This window comes from Malaya genurostris, chromosome 1 (genome assembly GCF_030247185.1).
Source record: "Malaya genurostris strain Urasoe2022 chromosome 1, Malgen_1.1, whole genome shotgun sequence".
Lineage (NCBI taxonomy): Eukaryota > Metazoa > Arthropoda > Insecta > Diptera > Culicidae > Malaya > Malaya genurostris.
Genome location: NC_080570.1, coordinates 44,184,590 through 44,207,364, shown reverse-complemented (window position 1 = coordinate 44,207,364; position 22,775 = coordinate 44,184,590). Strand labels below are relative to the sequence as shown.

At 35.8% G+C, this 22,775-nt stretch overlaps 1 protein-coding gene across 8 annotated transcripts in view; it reads left to right on the top strand.

The window, feature by feature from the left end:
• Nucleotides 1-18,356, top strand: part of LOC131438337 (cystinosin homolog) — a 44,065-nt gene extending 25,709 nt beyond the window's left edge. For 6 of the 8 annotated variants that reach the window (XM_058608318.1, XM_058608308.1, XM_058608340.1 and 3 more), the window contains 5 exons: nucleotides 11,258-11,396; nucleotides 11,458-12,116; nucleotides 12,184-12,472; nucleotides 12,537-12,639; nucleotides 18,044-18,356. In XM_058608318.1, the coding sequence (XP_058464301.1) occupies nucleotides 11,324-11,396; nucleotides 11,458-12,116; nucleotides 12,184-12,472; nucleotides 12,537-12,639; nucleotides 18,044-18,149 (1,230 nt within the window). In that variant the 5' untranslated portion in view covers nucleotides 11,258-11,323 and the 3' untranslated portion in view covers nucleotides 18,150-18,356. Of the gene's footprint in view, nucleotides 1-2,652; nucleotides 2,742-11,257; nucleotides 11,397-11,457; nucleotides 12,117-12,183; nucleotides 12,473-12,536; nucleotides 12,640-13,061; nucleotides 13,555-18,043 lie in introns of those variants that run through there. The other 2 variants (XM_058608329.1, XM_058608349.1) reach the window with 2 other exon arrangements.
• The last annotated feature ends 4,419 nt before the right edge of the window (nucleotides 18,357-22,775 follow it).

Below are 22,775 nucleotides of genomic sequence, written 5' to 3'. Positions count from 1 at the left end.
CGGTCGAAATGACAGAAATTCATGACCGTCTAACAATTAAAAAAAAAAGCGGATGGACTATGTCAGAGGCATAACCGGACCGAAATGAATGCGATTAAAATTGGTAATTCAAACATTTTGGCATCACACATTATCAATCGATCGGTTTAATGAATATTTTTATAAAAAAAATTATTCAGGCCAATTTGCGTACAAGCTTTACGTGGCCGATTGAGCCATGTTTTTGTTAGATAAAATAATATTTTTATTATTGGATCTCGTTGTCACCCTTTTTCGATGGGGACAGGAGCTTCCATCACAGACTAACAGACATGACAGTATGAGTAAATTCTTATAAAAATAATTTTTCGTGATGCACTAGTTCCACCTATATTGTACTGCGCGAACTATTTACTATCTGTACACCCCTTGTGTTATGTAAAAGTTATTTTACTAGTTGGTTTCCCCTCGTTTGTCAACACCGATCAGCTGCTTGCAGGGATGCCTGATTTCATCAAAATATGTGAAAATGAATCGTCACAATAAATTGTTGGATTACGTTGATAATATATTTAACTTTTTCGCGATGTTGAAAGGTAACCATTTATTTGACTCAACGTCGTTCATCTAGACTATTTTTCATTTTGTTGGTAGTTTTCACCCAAAATTAAGTGGCGGCAGATCAGAAGCAAGTAAATATTGTAACAAAACGGGATCGATTTTGTATTCCGTTGGAGGATGAGAAGTAGGCACAATTATGTATATAGTTTTGGCAATATGTATTAAATCTGTATCCTGCATGAAATTCGCATGGACGTATACAAATCAATACATTACAGGTAATTCTGTATGAATGGCAACTCTGTTGGTAAATGAAAAAAATAAACACAGTCTAGATGATAGACAGGATGTTTACGATAGGGTAACGTGGCGCCATCATGACACATGTGAGTACTGTCCCAAATAAAGGAATATTCGAACTAACCGTTAAAATGATTGAAGAATCTAATTTGAGTGTCCTGTCTGTTAGTCTGTGCTTCCATTTCCATTCAGCGATGATTGAGGGGCAGTTTGTTCGTGGCTCGTCTTATCATTCATTGCCGCATCCGTGGTATTGTTGTTGGTTTCCGTTTTCTCTTCGTTTTCCTTTCAATTCGCAGTCTTGGGCTCGTTGTTAGTAGCTGTGGATGCGTCTTGTTGTACATTGGTTGCAGTTGCTGGTTGGTTTGATGGTGAAACAGAAGTACTGCGCTCACTAGTTTCCGTTGTTGAACGGTTGAACTTGTCTTTGGACTTTGGATGCCGGTTTCGTAGTTTCAGTGCAAGGTTTGCCGTAGTGTTCACAAAACTGACATGTAATCAGCTGACTTTCATTCTTGGTTGCGATCTTGGTTGCGAATTTGGCGAGTGAGTTTAACACACTTTCATAGGTGGTCAGCGTTTTACACGGATGTATTCCACCTTGACCACAAATGATGTAAGATGGAATTGCCTTACGTAGTTGCATACGTACCACTCGTACGCCATTCCGGATACCGGGGAAAAAATTCCGCCATATTTCCCTTTCGATGTAAAGAACTTCACCGTACTGCGACATATTTTCCCGAACGAACTGATCGTTGGCATGGGGGGCGAAGATCATGCACGCGTACATCTAAGACATTGTACACCATGTACACCACGTTTAAACATAATGTACACACAGTTAGACGCCTTGTTGAATTGAATCTCAGTTACATTGTTAGCGTCTAGATGCATTCGTTCTTCAAGTAAGATTTTAATTTCATTTGCTGCTGGTCTAATTTTGCAGCGCTTGACATCAGCTTCCTATGCTAAAGCCGTCAACCTAGGACATGGAACGTATCTCTTTGAATAAAATTGGAAATTTATCTTATTAAATAGGAATCATAAAGCAACGATTTCAAATTTCTTCTAATTTTGTCTAAATGGTCTTGCCTAAACTTGAGGTTCATTCAGATAGGCACGACGCGTACTCTGTCGTTCCTCATACGAGACTACAGCATGGACAAAATAGGCGGGTGGGTAATGTCAGAGACATAACTGGATGTCGTAAATACGAATAAAACTGGTACGCTTCCTTGAAACTTCTGAATATCAGTTAGTTGGTCGATTGTGTGAATTGTTCAAACGTTCCGACACACAATTAAATAGTACGAGGTAATTTTTATAATTCTTTACAATAAAATAATGGTGGTTCTGAAACGAACCTTTTTCGAAGGTGTTCGTGTTGGAGAGTGACGAGCTAAATTCGTATTCCGATGAATGCCGCTGACTTCCGTCATCTATTTCCAATCTGACCTGTAGTCCGTGGATGAGATACTGATATGGTTGACGTAGGTATAGCGTTCAAAACCGATTATAATCTTTCAATAAAGAAAATATCAATTCGCTGGGTTGATCTACGATACAATAGGACTGTGATATGAAAAGTATGAAATATGTCTACGGTTTTCTACATTGATATTTCTAGCAAATACAAATTTCTTTCCATTCAAATGAATTTCATTCCAAAAGCGTAAGGTCTTCTATGTAGCTCTCCCGTATGTGTCGCTTCGACAAGTGTTGCTCAGAGAGTGATGGAAAAAAGTGGATTGTTTATCTTTTATACCGTACGCAGTTGTACAGCAGCAGATATTTTGTTCTCTTCCTCAGAACGCGTTCCGATTGGCTGGTGCTGATATGGGTCAAATCAGACAGGTTTTCAAATAGTGTACTAGTTTGAAAAGGCGCCTCATAATAAAGTAAGTGAAATAGTTGTATTTTGTAGATTTACTTAGTAGGAAAATTTCGTATAGTTCTTTGGGAATATATTAATAGTTTTAAAAAGAACCAATTTATAGCATTCAGGAACTGGACCCGAGTTCAAAAATTAAACAGGCTCCAAATTCAGTTGCAATATGAATATGAATTCCGAAACTGAATTGAGTTATTATATCTAGTTCCAGAATTCAGTTCTATCATGCTGGTTCTGAATTCTGGAACTAAATTCTTAAACAGAATTCCGAAGCTATATTTCTAAAATAGAAATGAAGCTCAGAACTCAGGTGGATTAGAATATATTCGGAATTCAATTCTAGGATTCATTTACAGAAATTAATCCAAAATTCAATTCCCGAATCCAGATCCAGTATTCAGCAGCTGAATGTGATTTGCGTACAAACGAGAGCACGACCTGAGCGTTTAAGGTTTTGTACCACGCAAAAGTTCTGCTTTCATTGCCGACTACTACTGGGTTAAGTACAGCAAGAGATCACTAATCTGGCAATTCAGATTTAGATTGAATTCACTTTATAAATATTCAATGCACTCACTCTTTCGGTTTACGTTCTTCAATTCATGGAACTATAAAAAGGTCAGGAAAAACTTTTGTGTTGACATTTGCACCATTGAACAATATTTTGATCGCGGCAAAAGTAGACGCATCCGTTTGCTTTGGTATTCGGCACATAAAAAGCTGCTGCTATCACATATAGATGAAAGTAAATATTTCATGTGGCCCATAGGAATCCGATTTGCTAATAGATTGACTAAATAATTTCTGGTTAAGCTAGCTATTTGCAGTGTAGGATTTAAAGTCTAGTTTTCACTATAAATGAGTAAATGACCTCGAAACTCAACAAAGAAGAGTTCCTCATTCTATCTTTCATCTAACCATGAACCTGTAAACTTTGGGGAGATTTGGCGAACAGCCAATACATTCGAAAGATACATCCACACACTAACCTAATTACCTCTCAGTTAGAGCTGCAAATTGTCAGTCATATCAAATGACCTTGACAGACTGACTAAAATCATCGACAACTGTAATCGGTACGATCAAAGTGTCTGTCAAATGAGATACTCGATAGTTCAATAACCAAGTAGAAGTATACTCAGTCAAAGACAGGTGACGCATTTTGTTCTCTCTCTTATTCTCCTATTCCTGTTGAAGTACAAAAATTCCATGAGAGTGCTAACATAAACATAAATTGATAAAGTTCATTGTTCTTTGTAAAAAGTCATTGAATTTCGGAGTTTATTGGTGTACATGAATTTAATTCAATGTTTCTGCTGCTTGATTAATATTCAGTCACATCGTAATCAAGCAGTGACAGGAGAAATGAAGATAATATCAATCGCATCGGCAATCAATGAGCGTCCTGGTGAGTATAATGTCAGGAGAATTTAAGTTATGACAGATCGGCTCTCAGACACTCAATATATGACGATTGGTAGAGCCTGGTTGGCAGCAGTACAGCGACATAAACTTTTCAATCTTCGTCGTGCAAAGTTGCTCGTTGATAGTGACATTTAGCAGCTCTGCTCTCAGTATCGACCGATTACAAAATTATATTTGCAATTATAAAACGATAACTGACAAAACTGCAACAGTATCATTCAGGGTTTTATCCTTATTTTGTGCTTTTTTTGTTTCAATTATACAGGTTTTAACCTTAAGGTCATTCGCCTCTTCGGGCCAGGAACCCTTTCTGACCCTAGGTGCGAGGTTGGTAATCGAACCCAGGTGGGCTCCATGAAAGGCATCGACTAACCCATCACGCTATACCCGTCCCCCTTATTTTATGCTTAGGGCACATAACCGATTAGATTTTTTTTTTACGTTTCGTCTTTAACTCATCAGTACATAACCTGAATCGGCCAAAAATAGTCGAAACGCGTTTTTCGTTCGGCACGTCAGTCAGTTTGGTATATAGCAAAAACTTTTCGGTTTATGTTGGACTGCTAGGTGGCATAACAATTCAACATAAACTGTTATGCACTGATGAATCAAAGACCAAACGTAAAGAAAATACTGAGAAAGATGCTTGAGGTTATTCAGAGATGCATGAATCTGCATTTCAAGATATTACCATCATTTCATCACAACCAAAACGAAGTAAGACCGTTGATAATCTTTTCCCCGAATGCATTTTTTTTCGTTTATGCAATTACTTATTCCATCGAAGCAGGACCGAGAAAGAGTGGATTTACTAAGTCCAGATATTGAGTGAAGTAAGCACAAAACTCAGTACCGTTATAAATCAAACGATTCAAAAATGATTGCATTTGCACAGGGAAAACCCCAAAAATTGGGGTTTTCCCTGTGCAACTTTTACAACTGCCAAGAAATAAAAGGAACAAAAAAGGGGGTAAACCGGCTACTTTGCCTCAAAATCACGTTTCCGCTGCAAAAGCTCTTGTGCACATTTTAGATACGACGTGGAGCAAGATTTTGCTAGAGGCAACACCAAGCGTGTCAAAGCAAAAAACCAAGAAAGGTGTTGCACAGTAACTCGGTGAACGTATTCAAATGAACTCAAATAAAACTGATCGATTGCCCCCGCGCAACTATTGAAATGCGTGATTTATTTCAAACGCTACCTAAAAATCCATTTCGAGGTTACGCACATTTTTTGCAGCTCGTATTTTTTGCACGGCTACCTGCGAATATTGAATCGCTTTTAAAAAGAGATCCCTTCGCAAAATCATATCGGAAACAACTAACTCTAAGATGTTTAACATTGAATCAAGAGTAGTGAATCTAGAAGAACGATTTCTCCAGATTGGAGAAGGTGGAGGGTTCGAGTCCTGTCTATAAAGAATTTTTTTGCTAGAATTTTTTATTGCTATTTCATTCACCAATTAGCAGATTTCTGATAACTATTTAGACTAGTTTAGATAACAACTATAGCAGCATAAAATTCCCGCAAATAGTCTCTTTGTAGTTTATAATTCTAGTGAAATTGGATAATCATCTCATGATTCGGGTGACCACATTATTTTACATATTACTCGGCGACGAGTAATTACCGGTGACGCGATAGTTCAGAGCGATCATAACTAATTTTGTCTTATCCTTAGAGCCAAAGTATTGAATAGATGTGGTAGATCTCACACTAACTAATGGCCACTATTCATGAAATTGTAGAAAACAAAAATTTGCTATTTCAGTAATCGCATAACAAAACTGCGCTTGACGAAATTTTTTCTTCAAATGTATTTTTCCGAAAAGGTCAAGGCTGTAATTTACAACTAATTGAACACTTCAATTTTAGAGCGCATATCAACATTTTCCACCAACCACTTTTGTCTGAAAATTAGGCGTAACCGCAAAAACCACACGATACGCAATCCGAAAAAAAATCTGTAAAGCTGGCATCATTGTTCCAAAATAAAAATTCTACAACTGACAATGAAATGTCGTTTGTTGATACAGTAGGTCAAAAGCGGATGCTTTTGATATTTCTAATAGTAGATATTATTCAATGCTTTTCATTGTACGTGTATCGGTTATTCTTTCTAGTGCTATTCTCGCAACACTTATTGTTTTAAGTACAATGAAAATAACTGCTCCATTTGACAGAAGAGCTCACAAAGATAACAGGTTTTCTTTGTGTTAGCTATCGAACCCGATGATAACTTGTATATTCAATATTTTCAGATTTACCGTGTTCGGAATAGTTATGCGTTTGCATGGTTGACGCTCTAGTTTCAATGACCGGTGACGGCGGTTTGATAATTCAATTGTCTTTTATCGGGCTATTCAGAGCAATTAGCTATGAGAATGTCAGATAAGCCGGCACTTTCAAATCTACGACGCCATCAACGATAACGTTATCTCCTAAATCCTTGTTTTATGACATAACTTTTCTATTGGAATCGTTGAATAAACTGTAAGCGATATCTTTCCTGTTAGATTCTTTGAACTAGAGATCTGACGTATTTTTCAATTCTCATTTCTGACTATCACGAGAGTGATTCCCCTTCGGTTCGGATCGTTCTGATCAACAACGCGTGCCACTCGATCGAAACCGTTTGTATTTGTTACTACTTGCCTTTCCCATGCATTTCCATCTAACATCACCAACCGTTCCCGGTCGAAGTTCCCCGACACTACAACTGACGTCAAGTTTGCCATAACTTCCCAACACCCGCTACCCTCGGAGGTCACGCGAGATTATCAATTCACTTTCCATTTCACCGATTAGCAACCATTTGATTAGTGCCGCGCAGTATCATTCATTTGTAACCGGACAAATTAGCATTAGTATGCAAATTATTTCCAATTTGACACGGTGGAGATGACCCAAGTTTGTCGTCGTTTGGCTTGTGCTGCTTGGTTGACGACTTTACAGTCATAACGCATACGGTAGTATGCGGTGGTAACGTGAAATTCAACATGGTAGTGTTGGAGTAAGTGGAACTTTCGGAGTTGTAGGTTTAGGCTACTGCAAATTGAAAAAAACACACACAAAAAAAGTTGAATTTTACAGGTGACTTATTCCTTCATACGGCGTAATTCATAAAGATCTCATTTATCCAATGACGGAAAATGTTATTTGTTATTACTTAATGTTAGATTAGCATGAAATTTACTGGTTTCGACTGTATCTTGCATGCTACTAGCAGGTGCGATTGTATACATTTAAATGCACATTTTACCAGCCAAGCAGATATGTGCTTCTGTAGCAGTCGATTAGCAGACAGACTTTGTGATCCAATGATTCTCGGTTCAAGTCGCGCGGCGGTCGCAATCAGTATTTTTTTTCATTTCAATGAATTTAATGTCATGGAATTTAAGACACAATATAAAATGTTCATCCACGTAAATTTACGTAAACTGCGACGTTCGATTTTTGTGCATCTAATAGGACGTAAAATCACAGGGTTTTTTCGAAGTGTGTAAAACATTAAATTTTTGAGTGATAGGTAAGACCAACCATCGGTATGTTAGCACCAGCCATTTGAAAATACACTAATTACTTTGAGTCCTTCGCGTTTCCGGCCCCAAATACTGCGATGTTTTGATACTTATCGCAACTCTCAAATTGTGAAAATTACCTCCACTTCATGTCCCAAAATACTATCTGCTGTATTTTAGGTAAACCTACAAGTTATTGTGAGTGAATCGGTCCGAAAATCTCTAATTTTCGTGCAACGAACAAGGTAAACTATAAAACGATTGAATTACTGATTGTATAGGGTAACGGCTCCCTATTCCATCTGAGCTCCTATTTCGATCTCATCCCTTCACCTCATTACTTTGAACATGAATAATATTTTACAACCTATCTGAACCAAACTGTGAAATGTTTTAAAATGATTATAAAAGCTATTGTCACACTTTCCCATTGAAAGAAATGGTTTTAAGTTCTTCGGTTATCGTTTTTTTTCATTTAGAATAAACTCACTTTTCAATTTAGGATACATTTTCGTCTCAAGATTTACAGTTCGTCATGTTTCTGAATATCTACTAATCGATTCGTCTCAAAACATGATCGCTATTTCGCAAAATTACACTACCATTGAATGCTGGATGGCTTCATAATTATTAATGTTCACTTGCCACTTGTTTAATTAACGATTTAAAACTTCAAAAATCACCCTGTTTGTCGGGTCTTTAAAAAAAAAAAAAAAAAAAAATTTAAAAGTCTTTAAAAATATGAGATGAAAGTTTTTCACTTAGTTCACTTGATTGCGCTTTGTTTTCATCTCATTTGGTTTCGCAAAGTTGCCAAGTTATCTCATATTGTCACAAAAAATAATTGTTTTTCTTCTTCAAATTATTATCAAAAAGTATATTTTTGGTCTCCATGACATTAGTTTAATTATATTATTGATAATTATATTTAAATAAAACTGTTTTGGCTTCGAATATTACCAGAAAGAGCGTGTTAGATACTAATGAAAAATAACCATTGTGGCAAATCTAGTAGCACTGGTTTCATTCCGCTATACGTCAACATAACGCTGTGAAGTGTGTGTGTTTCATCGGCTGTGCACAGAGATGCCAGATATTTTCATAGAAAATAATTACTGTCACTTTCTATGAATCTGTATAAAATCTGTACATTGATTTAAATCAGTTTGCGAACGCATAAATCTCTACAATACAGATAAATCTGTATAAATGGCATCTCTGGCTCTACACTTTGTTTTAAGAAGGGCTAATGAATAAATAGTAACAATTACATTTTAGTTTTTATTTAAAGTTCACCAAATTAACTTTACAGTAAAATTTTAAATTTAAAGCGAAAGGTAACGGAAACGACCGAAAAATTTTTCAACGTTGAAATGATTTCAAACTGGTTCTAAAAATAGCAATCAAAACAAAATATTCCACTATTACACTCTCAGGTTCAAAATGTCAGAATTCTTCTTAAAAACTTAATTGGCATTAGGCCGTTTTTAAGAAGAATTCTGACATTTTGAACCTGAGAGTGTAATAGTGGAATATTTTGTTTTGATTGCTGTCGCCATTGCTAATTTATAGAATGAATAAAGGATCAACGATAGGATGGATATAAACCCATTGAGATGGAATTAGGAGCAGAGTAGTGAACACATCATAAGTGTTTTTAGCTGTTTTATGAATATTTGTTAAATTTTCAAGAAATGTGAATCAATTCTCAATGTGGAGCAAGGCGAATGAAGCAGTAATATGAAATAGTTATAGTGATTTTAGTGGGTAAATCGGGGTTTGAAGGCGACGTACTTACAAATGAGATGAAATAGGGAGCCCTTATCCTATTTACGTTGCAATCAGCTGATTTTGAAGTTCCGATTTAGATCTCATCAAGATGGCGTCGTGACAGGAGACCGGGTCTGTCTGGGTTATAAATCCCAACCCCTTTTACCAAATCGAGTTGAAATAAAAATAGATATTCAATCTGTACAATCCTTTCCGATGGACAGTAAGATTTTTTGTTTGTTTTCATTGTTACTACGATTGTTTGTTCCGGTCACCAATTTTATTGAAATAAAAGACAATTGCAAAATGCCTATTTCCTTAATATGGAATTTCCGTCAAGTTAAAGAAGAAATTTTGCGACACTTCAAAAGAAAATAATTTTCTCCTCAATATTATCGGCAGAAGAAGAAAAAAATTAGGCTGCTTTACCACCATCGATTTTGAAAGATATAAGTAATTCTCTCTGAATACCGCATGGCAACCGTGAGAAGCTATTTCGAATGCCTAAATGTTTGACCGGAAAGTTTATTAACTTGTTAGGGATCAACCCCTAACGAGTCCTTCCCGTTTACCCGATCAACCCAAAACTAGGTGTCTACCCGATCGAGAGTGACATTATAAATGTCATTGATATTTCGCTCATTTTATGAATGTGTCATGGTAAAGTCAGGCAACTTACGTCAATTCATTGCACTCCAGCTAGAGGAATGGATGATGCAAACAAAGATAGTCTCTTTTGGTTAATTCCAGCGAACTTGAGTAGTTTATGCTGGAATTCTAAGAAGAACTGGTTATTTACTAGTTCTGTATATCTGAAAAACTTAAAGATTTGAATTTATATATTCATTTATATAATGTTTTTATTTAAAAATAAACTCAAAATCAGCACGAAAACCTGTAGAATTGGGAAAGAATAAGAAGAAAACGATGACCATTCAGTCCGCATCTTCTTACTCAATTCCGACAGATTTGCGACTCAACCGATTGTAGACGAAATTCATTCGGAATCGGGACCCACATTATCAGATCCGAAATTAATTTTTAATCAATTCCGAACCAGCGAGTAATTTTCATTCGGAGTTCCATGTGGAAATCATAATGAATTCCGAATAAATTACAACTCCAGTGCAACAACCGATTCCGAATGAATTTCGCCTCCAACCGGTTGGTACGGGAAAATATCGGAATTGAGTAAGAAGATGCGGATTAAATTGTAAATTCGTTTTCTTCTTATTTTTTCTCGATTTTGCACGTTTTCGTGCTGATTTTTAGTTCATTTTTAAATAAAAACATTGTATAACTAAATATATAAATATAAACTGAATAATATAAAGTTCTTCTTAGAATTCCAGCATGAACTATAGAAATTCGCTGGAAATTAACAAAAAGGCCTACCTTAATCACCATATTCAGGCCTTAATGTAGGGATCGAAACGGAGTACTTTATAAAATCTCACAATAGTGCCGTTTACATAACCAAATATTTGAAAAACCAATATTCCGCTTACAATTGATGACTAGAAAATTATTTGTTTCATTTTACGAATTACGTTCTTATCTGTAAATTTCAAATTTTGTGCCGTGTATTTCCTTAAGATTGTAAATTGACTCCTAATCATCTTGATCAAATTTAATAATCTAAATCTGATGATGGTTTTAGTTGACGTTGAGTTTTGGGCACTTATTACTTCAAGATTTTAATGATGTGTTAAACATGAAAGTTTTCCAAAACGATTTTATTGAATGAATAGGAATCCTCCACTACCGGACAAACATTTCAGAATTAACAATCTTCACTGTTTCTAGGGTTATAAATGTGGCGCAGTTAACATAACCTCACAAAAACTAAAAAACAAAACACCCAGAGCCATCATGAATCGTATTACGATGTTGCAACCCACGGTTCGATGGTTAATCGCTCTTCTAGTTACAGTATTATTAACAGGTAAGGAAGCTAGTCGAGTCTATTATCGGGCATTTCGTTAACACACTAATTCCCATTTCAGTGAACGTGAACGGCCAAACTACGATCGGTGCTAGTGTGGTGATCGATCCTCAGGATATAATGCTTACGGTGGATGAAAGTACCGAGATACTGGTTCGCTTCCGAGGACCGCTAACGCAAGATGTGAAATTTAATTTCTCCTCTGATCATGATACATACGTAAAGGTGAATCCATCCTTGATCTCGGTTGATGCACCTGCGAGTGGGTTCATTGACAAAGCCGTTTCCGTCGATCTGGAAGCACTGTCCCCCGGGCAGTTCGATCTGCTGGGTTCCATCATTCCGACTGGATTGATAGATGATGCCAAAGCGTTCATCAGGATCACTGTGGCGAATTCCCGTCCGCTCATATACGCAAGCATAGTGATCGGATGGATGTACTTTGTAGCGTGGACGGTTTCGTTCTACCCACAGATGATCATAAATTTCAAACGAAAAAGTGTAGTAGGACTTTCATTTGACTTCCTGGCACTGAATCTACTGGGACACACGCTGTATGCTATTTTCAATTGCTTACTCTTTTGGGATGATCATGTCGAGCAGGAATACTTTGACCGACATCCGCGCGGATTGAATCCCGTCGTTGCCAATGATGTTGCATTTTCGTTGCACGCCACAATTGCCACGTCGCTCACGGTGCTGCAGTGCTTCTTCTACGAGGTAAGTTGACACTGTCACAGTCGAGGGAAAGATGTAAGAGTAAGTGAATTGGATTTTCCTTTTTCAGAGAGGAGAACAGCGAGTGTCATACATTGCTCAGGGAATTTTGGGCATTTTTGCGATAGTGATCATCGTTTCCGGAATAATGGTCGGAACCGGGCATTGGCATTGGTTAGACCTTTTGTATACCTTTAGCTACATTAAGCTGGCAATTACCCTCATCAAATATGTACCGCAGGCGGTACTGAATTTCCGGCGGAAGAGTACGGTAGGATGGAGTATTGAAAACATCCTACTCGATTTCACCGGTGGTATGCTAAGTATGCTGCAGATGTTGCTCAATGCGTATAATTATGGTATGATTATGATAGATTTTCCGGTGTTGCTCGATCAATTTGTCAACCTTTTCATTTTCTGCAGACGATTGGGCGTCAATTTTTGGAGATCCTACCAAGTTCGGGCTCGGATTGTTCTCCGTTTTGTTCGACATTGTTTTCATCATACAGCACTACGTGCTGTACAGGTTAGTATATCATTAGTACATTAATCTATATTGCAATTACTTATACTTTCCGTGTCTCGAGAAACGAATTTATCTCAAACAGAAGCATGCTATTCACATTCATTTCGTCACACTTAATTGGTTCAAATTTTTACAGACATCCCTCGAAATCAGTCGATAATCTCGAATCTAATCTTGAGTCCCTACTAAAACTACCTCACGTTGTCCCAACTACTACTGACAAGGATTAACACGTGGTTGAGCATGGGGGAAACAAATCATACTCACACAAAAACACAACATAGGCATGTGCCACTCGCTGCCTCGATCTCACAGTCAAACAAAACATAAACACGCCAAGGAACATAACTACAAACTTCCATTGCTCCCTTTTGCTTTCACTTTTCGTTAACCGAAATTATTTGCCAAACTACTAAATACAGGAATCGCTCGGAACTCAAAACGTTGGAGGAGGAGTCTAGCAACAGTGCAGCCGTGGGCAGTAAAACGAGCTTACCGTAGTAGGAAGTTCCCCGTTCAGCGACTGTCCTGTCTCTTAGCCTTGGGTGCCATACGTTTTAGCTTAGTTGGCACGTCTACGTAAAAGTGTAAACTTTGCACATTCTTGGGTACAAAACCCAAACAATCATTTCTGTGCTGTTGCGGTATACCTTAGGACTTTCTATTTTTGGATACGGCCATGTCAGAATAGAAGTTAAACTACTGAGGGGAAACTCCGCTTTCAGTTGCGTTTTTCAGGATTTTTATTTTTAGTAGATCATATGGCGACTCAGACAGAACAATTGTAGTGATGCCACTCATCTTGGGGGTGACCTTGACGATCAACCTCTTGCTAGAGCCTGTTCTAATGACGTTAGTCTTGTAGGTATTTTCGTTTTAACTTATTGTACAAATAAATATATCCTCATTTGTTTATATTTTTTTCTGGATGCAGTTTCAATATGATATCTTCTTTTCGAAAGATCAGGGTTGTTAGTGTTTATCATCTGACTGATGATACGGTTCTGTACATATCCGAAAAGATCCATAGTATGTTTTCTCTAATACCGTGTTGTTTCACGGCAATTCGATGACAATAGTATGACCAACACATCCCCATGACAACAGTCAGCTGGAAGACATAATGATTGTCAGGCATTGTGTGGCTCTTAACATATCAGCCTATTGTTTAGAAGAGAAATTGTAATTTTGTGAAAAAGAAAGAGTTTTCCTCCGATTAAGATCGGTTCGGTCACAGAAAACAGATATACAGGCTCACGTAAAAAGTGTGTGTAAAATTTGCTAAATTTGCATGGCGAACACTTACAGATGTCACCACGACCGCTTTCACATGAGACTCATTTTTGGGTACTACATTCACTTCACGTTAAAATGGCAAGTTTGTTTTTTGTTTTATCAAATATATTATATATCAATATGCATCACTCTTGCGATTCACGAGGGACATCACAGTAAAGTGCGGTGGTAAAAAAGGTTACTAATACACTACAAATTTTTTAATGCACATATGACAGCCATGGATTCAGTACACTGAATCAAACGAACCCAAATATATGGAATATTTCTCGATATACACTGCACGAAAAAATAAGCTGTAAATACGGTTTAGAATTGCAATCTGATACTAACTCGGAAGAGAACACATTGTTATATAAAAATTCCCTATTTATATAAATGAGTGTGAAATGTAAACGCAGAACTAAACGAATTAATCTTAATGCTAATTCCAAAATTTTACCAACATTTCCGAATTAAGTATTGCAATTTCTTGATTTGAAAATTTAATCCATTTGTATTCAGGTTTACTGTGATAATGATTCCCGATTCCAGTCCAGTTTGTTCAGAGCATATCATTGAACAGCAGATATGTAATACTACGGTATATTATTGTTTGTAATGCTGTTGGCACTACTGATATTGCTCTATGTCTTTAATTTACTGTTTATCCGTGAGACAAACAGGTCGAAATCATAGTAAGTTTACAGTTAACAAATCTTTTTTGCTTACACATTAATTCACTAGAAAGAAGAACGGCTGATTTTAATTACACAGTGCTGCCACTATGAACATTTATTACAAATGAAATTGAAGAAAGTGAAACATCCTCCGAAAATTTTCATTTTCATTGGTGATTAAGACGATAGGTCTTAAAGAACGTAATTCTACATTATTTATAGGCAATATTTACTTTCGTCAGAAAAACACATGAAAATGTTCACACCTCTATTTGGGCATCATGCTCAATTAGTTGTGACATTTCACTTCTGGGTGCACGATAAACGCAGACTATTAAATTTGACTGAACTAATAGCCTTGAGCGTCACGAGATGGTGTTACTGTGATGTCCTTTTCGATTTGTATTGAATTCGTTAAAGTGATCCATATTGATATATAATATATTTGGTTTTATTCTGATCGAATTCTCGTGAGATTTATACGACAACTGACTGGCGTTATAGCAAATAGCTGGACCATAAACAGATGTGACAGCTGTCATATCAAAGGAGAAGAAGAAGAAGATTTATACGACATGGAAAAAAGTTGTCTTTAACATTAAGGGAAATCGTGTGATATGTGCTAAAATTGTTGTAGTTGGATTATTTCTCTAACAGGCAGGAGGATTTTGTTATCGTTCCGGAACGTAGTGGAACGTTTTGAAAGATCGCGACGAATAGTCGAGTAGATGGCATTTTAAATTTACACAGGATTTTGAAAAATTCATTTCGAGCCTGTATATCTGGTATCTGTGGTGCAATTAAAGCGTGATAATTAAATAATCGATTTCAAGATCGCGTACCTTTTCACGGAGATGTAAAACCGAATAAAATTCTCTGGACTAGTCGTATTGATCTTATATTATACACGACTCGTGAGTTGATGGCGAAAACACCGAATTTCGGATATATCGGTTACCAGAAACCGATCTCGGAAGTATCGAAAATAGTGGTCCAAATCTCCACAACGGATCTCAATTCATTTTAGCAGAGATGGCGTAACCGATTTTCACAAACCTAGGCGAAAATATCAAATTATGAAATATCACCGTTGAAATAAATTATGTCCGATTTTAGGCATCGATTATCACTATCCGCAAAATCAACGATGATTATGATAACTCGAAGAGAGTATGAACGAAATCTTATCCCGTTCAATATCACTATAGTTATGTTCCATAAACTATTCAATATGGTGGGTGATGTATCGACAATCATTTTCAAACTAATCTCAATATGGCATTCTGTGATTGAAATCAATTATAATGACAATAATAAAAATCGAATCACAAAGCATGTTTCTTGCAGCAGTTTCAAAAATATTACCACTATTTACTTGAATTTCATACAGAGAAGTAACCAGAGTGCAGGACTTGACGAGTGTGAACAAAAACAAGCGTTCAAACCACCCCGGTGGAAGGGCGCCCGCAATCGAGTGCTATTGTAGCCAAAATGGCTTCTCAGAAGAGGGCTGCATCAAACACTGTGCAAAAGTCTGCACTTATGTTACTTCTATAAATAAAATTCATGCTAAATAGCGTCTAATTGGATTTAATCTAATTAGATCATGAGAGTAAATCAATTCTGGAAATAAAACGAAGTCTGTTGTGTCTACAACCATTATTCAGATTGGATTTTTTTCTGTATATGCATTGCATATGCTATTACGTACTGGACTTCCGACGTCTGAATATCATCATTTGCTGAGAATAATGAGCAACACTGATCGGAAGTGATAATGTCACCCCGATATCAATTTCAGAAAATCAAACGATTTACGTTATCATTCTCGGTGATGATTTTGTGAACGATAATCACCGACGATTATTATCGGTGATGATAGATGATTTTTGAGTTTTTTTTTTGAGAATGCTAATTCCAATACTGAACCTAGGTTCAAATAAACGATCTTACAGTGTCAGAGACTACTATTAAATTTCATCTGAATCCGATCTCTGGTTCCGGAAGGGCAGGGTTGAAGTGTACTTCGAATTTCAAACATTTTAGAGAGAGGCATTCAGAGTTCGATCTTAGTGTCAGTAGCATTAGCCTTACAATTGTTCTGTACACTGGTGAATCGGATGCGAAATCTGTCGAAACAGAAAGTACAGAACTAGCCCCGCCTTAATGCAATGTTTGCATCAAATGGATTCAAATATTACATGAAGACTTTCGATCCCTGCAAGTAGCAAGTAATCGACGCGTATTTAGTTTATGTTTTTTCAGTTTTGCATATACGATTAACATTTTCAGATCTTACCTGTACTTCAGATTGCATTTAATGTTCATCTCTGGTACCACGTTTGTCGATATCAGTTGGTCGGAACCATGGTTTAATGCGCATAAAAAGGGTTTTGGAAAAAATTTTATGTCTGTCATGAACTACTACGATAAAAGTAAAGCTTGACAGTTGATTTTAAAAATCCATTAATAAGTTCCACGATCTTTTATTCTGAATAAATATTTCAATAGGAACAATACTTAAAATGGGCGTCAAATGTGGTAAAAGGCAACTTCGAGCAATAAAACTAAAATTTCGATATTAACTATACTTATTGAGTTCTTACAAACAAATCACGTTCTCAAGACGATGCCGGATGCTGCAACACACCTTTCGAAACTAATTCTCCAACAACGGCTGCTATGTGCGCTGTATGATATACTTCAGAATTTTTACACTAGTGTACGATGTTTTGCGAGCTTGTGTCCAAATCGAAGAGGCCACGAAGAAACAACCTCTTCGGAAAACTCACTTTGCCAAGCCCTTCAAATTAAGCTTCCGTTTCTGCAATGACCTCAGCATTCGACGAAAACTTCTTTCCCTGAAGAAACCTTTTCAGGTTTGGAAATAAATAACAGTCGCTGGGGGCCAGGTCTGGAGAATATGGTGGACTAATTCGTACCGCAAATCATAACCAAAATCCTCGCAATTCTCAACTCTTTTTTTTTTTTTTTATTTTCATCGAAATCAGAATCGAACATAGTGTATATTTATTGTATTAATTTGATTGGTATATTTGTAAAAATACCTTAGGATGACTACGAATAAATCGATTCTCCTATATTGAATTGTAGGTTGAAGCTGTAAATCAACAAATCTTTGGTCAAATCCTTACCTATATCTATTTATATTTTCATTTTTATGATTCTACGTTCTTAAAATTCGCTGCCGAATTTATTGTCATAGATTCTCGAGACCGCATTTATAATAAATGAATTTATTTGTGTTAATTTAAATCAAGAAATAGCTCCAATAGAAATTCACTGTAGAAATCACAATTTTAATGCGACAGTTAAAAAATTCCAATGTGGATTTCTATTCAGGCCGTTTATTTGTTGATTATTTTAAACACAAATGTACGTCTTCGCATTTATGGTCATCTAATAGCTTCCCGTTTTTTTTTTCTTAGGAACAACCAATATTTGGAGCTACCTGGGGAAAATGTTACCGGTCCGGATCCTGGCACCAGTCACTTACCGATCTCACCTGATCCCGACGCAAGTGCAGAAATGTAGTAAACTAGAACTGAATCTTTATAACGTCCCAAATCATAGCGGTAATATGAAAAATTATATACAATACGAATATCGTCGTGCTATTGCAAAAAGCTGATTTTGTGTTGTTTATAGCAAAATATTCTAGTGTAAACGCATGTAATTCTGTAGTAACGCAGTATGGAATATCATTATTTATAAATTAAATAAGTTATAGCTAATTGTAAATAGGCTCTATTTTCATGATATCCGAACTAATGCCTTTCAAAATGCAGTCCAGATTTTAATCAGTTCAATCGAATGAAAAAATTATCGATTCTATTTTTGTGTTTTAATTTGTAATTTTATTGGCTTATAAAATATATTTAAATTCCATGCCCGTACTCAATCCGAACACGGGAAAAAATTTCGTCTTGTCACGAACCTATTGAACCAAAACCTGACCTGTTCCCGTTCAAAATGAAACAAATTATCACCCGTACCCGATCCGAATCCCGCAAACACTTTGTGCAGTGTTGCCAGTATTTTGATAACTGCTTCTTGTATGCTCTTCCTCAAACTTCTATGGCTACAAAAAGGTGAAAGGCTCAACTGGGAAGTTATATTATACCAGAGATAATGAAATGTTGTGTAAGGTGGGTATTGGTTATTTTATTTCTCATTTATTTAGTACCATCGATTCATATTTCAAAAATAATCAAAACTTTAGCTATTCGTTTGCAAGATAAAAATTCAAATTCTCTATGAAGAGCACATATTTTTTAAACGATTCTCGTACTTCATCGTAAATTCTCAAATAAAATTTTCAATAAAATTTTCTATGTAAAGTATAAAACAAACAAAAAATACTAGCCAAGCAGAATAAATCCAAATAAAATTGCTAGAAAGTCCGTTTCGTTTGATCACTTTTATTCATATTTTATTAAGTTGCAAAACTCCACGCTTCAAGAAACTCCAGTTCTTATTACTGAAAAACTCCATCAAGTGGTTTTTAACATCCTTATTGATTCTTAAAAGAGTTTTGAAGAGAGCGAAACAAACGGTAACCGGATGGCGCAAGGTCGGGGCTATACGGAGGATAAGGCATAAGGGTTGATTCTGAAGTAGTAACTGAGATGTAATAGATAACTCGCCTTCCAAAAGTCCCAGGAACGAATGGCAGTGACTCCAAGGGCGGCCAAACAATATAATGTTCGCATATGCCAAAAACTTTATAAAACTGAGCGACTTTAAAAACTGGCGTTTGTTAGTGGTTTCCTGCCACTACTTTAAAACCGTTGAAGAATGGTTCTTTGTCAATTCTATGAATTTTTTGTCGGAAGAAATAAACTCACAAAACTGTGCCTGAAGAAAATACCGAAAACGAAGGGCTTCAAGCCAGTTGTACGCCTTTTTACCATATATATAAACTCGAATCCTACACCGTTTGGGTTCGTTCTCTACCTGCTATCATGTACTTTGTCTTGATAGAGTTTATTGTCAATTGAAGGGCAAAACAAAAGCCTCTTTAACAGTTCTACAACGTCGTCCGCAAAACCAGAAAGCATGACCGTTGTATTGAACAACAAATTTCGTACCAGCTGTCTTGACGCTTGATTTCGATCCATCGAGCATCGCACGAATTAGCTTTGTCAGAAAGCTATGTTCTAACACGAGCTGCCCCAATTCGTTTCTCAACGTATAGCGAATTTATGATTTACGCCGGTTTTTGAACATTTTTGTTCCTGTATGTGTATCAACCATTTATCAGAGAAGGATGAATCTTACAAAAGTGATCAATTTCGCAAAAATTTCAATCTTAGTTCCACACAACACACAGGGCGATACTTCAATTGCTGAGACATTGAGGCTAAAATTATCGAAAATAATAAATGCGACTATAAAATGAACATGAAAACCTGCAAATTTCTCGATAAATGCACGAGGGTGTAACTTCATAACTCATGCCAGGGGAATAGCAGTAAGCAATCCGAAGAGGGACAAAACTCTTATTTTGTTGGTTTATTCAATGGAAATAGAACGATAGTGAGAAAAATACATACGGCAAATCATCGATTCGTCGAACATTGATTGGAGAATAATAGACAATAATGTCTAGATTGGAATTGAAACAGAATTCAAAATACTCATCGATGTTCCAAAAACTCAAAAAATATCAAAACCATAACATACAAGACTGATATTCCAAACATGTTTCTATTATAATGTTTATAAATTTTCGATATGTATCTTAATTACGACTATTATAATTTTTAGACGAACATCTGCCCGAAACAATCATTTTTTTTTGAGAAACTGATATTTTTCAATGATGGTTTTGATTTAGTGTATTCTTCAACAAAATTGAGCAAAATTGTTGTGTCGCGCTCTGAACAATATTTGATCTATTTGATATTTGCATGTGTTAATATTAACTACCTGTTGTCATTGTTCTTACTGAAGTTTTTTAAAGGGTGATTTTTTGCTGTTATTTTTTGGCAAAACCATTAGACAGATCACGCGTGAATCGTGTTTTGTGTCATTGTCAAACTTGTTCAGTTTAGTCTATAATTTAATCTTGAATCGTCGATTGGTCCATAATTTAATCATGAATGGACGCTGGTAAAGTTGGAATAATATCCACATTTTTATCGAATTCAACAAAATAAATTCAAATGTTTTGCATGATAAAAAGCATCGTTCGAACAACATTTTGTAATTTTTTCGTGGAAAAGTGTTGCGAAATAAGTCGGTGAAGAGGTATTTTCGAGAACGCTTCCTAAAAATCATGATTTGCGGTGTCCACTCTATCTCAGCGCAGACTAATCAGAAGTGAACAAATGAACGCAGCATAGTTAGAGTAGAAGTTTTTCTAGACCCCAACGTTTCTGTTTGATTTTTTTTTAATTTTTTAAATTGTTGGTGGTTGTTCAAAGTGAAAACTACGATTTTTCACGAAAAAATATGCCATTTTGTAGTTGTTAAACTTCCCCAAAGTAAAACGTTGAGGTCTGCTTTTTATATGTAGAAAGTGTGTGTAAAATTTGAAAAAATTGGTGCAGTAGATTTTGAATGGCGATGGACACGGACTTTCAAAACCTGCTTCCGAGGAAAACGCGTTTAACGGTTTTTGTCTATAAAATCAATCGAAACAATTAATTTCTCCAGGGAGCCCGTAGGGTCTAACAGTATCAAAAAATCATACTTTTTCTTTTATAATTTATTATAACGAAACATTTCAAGAATGTTTTGTCAGGTTTTGAAGTCAATCGAAGTAGAAATCTTGGGCCTGTGCGCCGAGCTCTTGCTAGAATGAGAAGAATGTAGAATGAGATAGCCATAGATAAAGGTCCATAACTTCCAGAATTTCGTTCCAATAGGCTTGAAAATTTCACAGAAAATTCTTCAAATGTTTTACTATAAGAAAATATAAAGAAAACAATAAATGATTTTTCAAAAGTGTTAGACTCTACCCGCCCCTTAATGACGAAGCTAATTTCTGGCTGAATGGAATCAATAAGAATCAACAAGCAAAATTACCGCATCTGGAATGAAGACCAGCCAGCAGCATTGCAACCCAAGTAACAATTCGAATGCCTTATGGTTTTGATTATAATTTATAGGAGTTTTTTAATTGATTTTTCAATCACTACCTGTTTTATGACAACTATAATAAGTGTCTCTTTTAACCAGTAATATCATAGTTTTCAAAGCTTCTATAAAACCCTTTACCTACACTAAAAATAAAATAAAAATAAAACAATTTGTACTAGAATAAAACCATGCAAACACTCTTAATATTGCTTTCAAACATTTTCTTTAAAACATTATTGTCAGTTAAATTCTTTCATAAATCTAGTTTTGTGTGTGTGCGTGTTAATTCTATGACAATTTCACTCAGAGTAAATTTGAGGGTTCTAAAGTACATTTATGACACATTAGTTGTAGGCTATTTGATTTATTGCTTCTTAGGTTAAGTGTAATTTGCATAAAAAGAAATTTCATGGTCGCCATTATTATGTTCTATACCGTAGCATTTATTGACATCAAATAAACTTCGAAATGCAAAAACGAGGAAATATGTTGGACTTTCATGATTCATTTTCAGATCGTATGCATAAGTTTTATCGCCACAGAATAGTTTTATACAAAAATGACGATGAATCACAAAAAATAGTTTTCATAAATCATAGAGACTTTCGCAAAAACCGCATTTATTTCAAGGCGATTAGTTATAATTCTTATTTTTATCCTTACATTCACGATAAAAATAAAAGCGCATGAAGTTTTTACGTTCGGAAAAGGTCTCAAACTCGTTATTAAAATATAATATATTCTTACTGATTGCATTCAAAGTAGACATGACACACATAGTCAAGAAAAATATCATCAAAACGACAGTTTATTCATAGTGGAATTCATTCCATCCAAAGAAATTTCATGTTGATCGTAAAGCTGGTTTCAACATTTTCTTGAATTTGGAGTTTTAAAGCAGGTTTATGCTGACTCTTCATTTTGATTTATAAACCTTATGAAGAATGGTCCACTTTGCAGGAACATGCTCTTATAGAGGTTTTCAGTAGGCTTTCGTGGAGTTTAAAGTTTTATTGCAAGATTTATTATGTAGCATTGAAGACAGCTACAAGTATTTAATAATATTAAAAATGT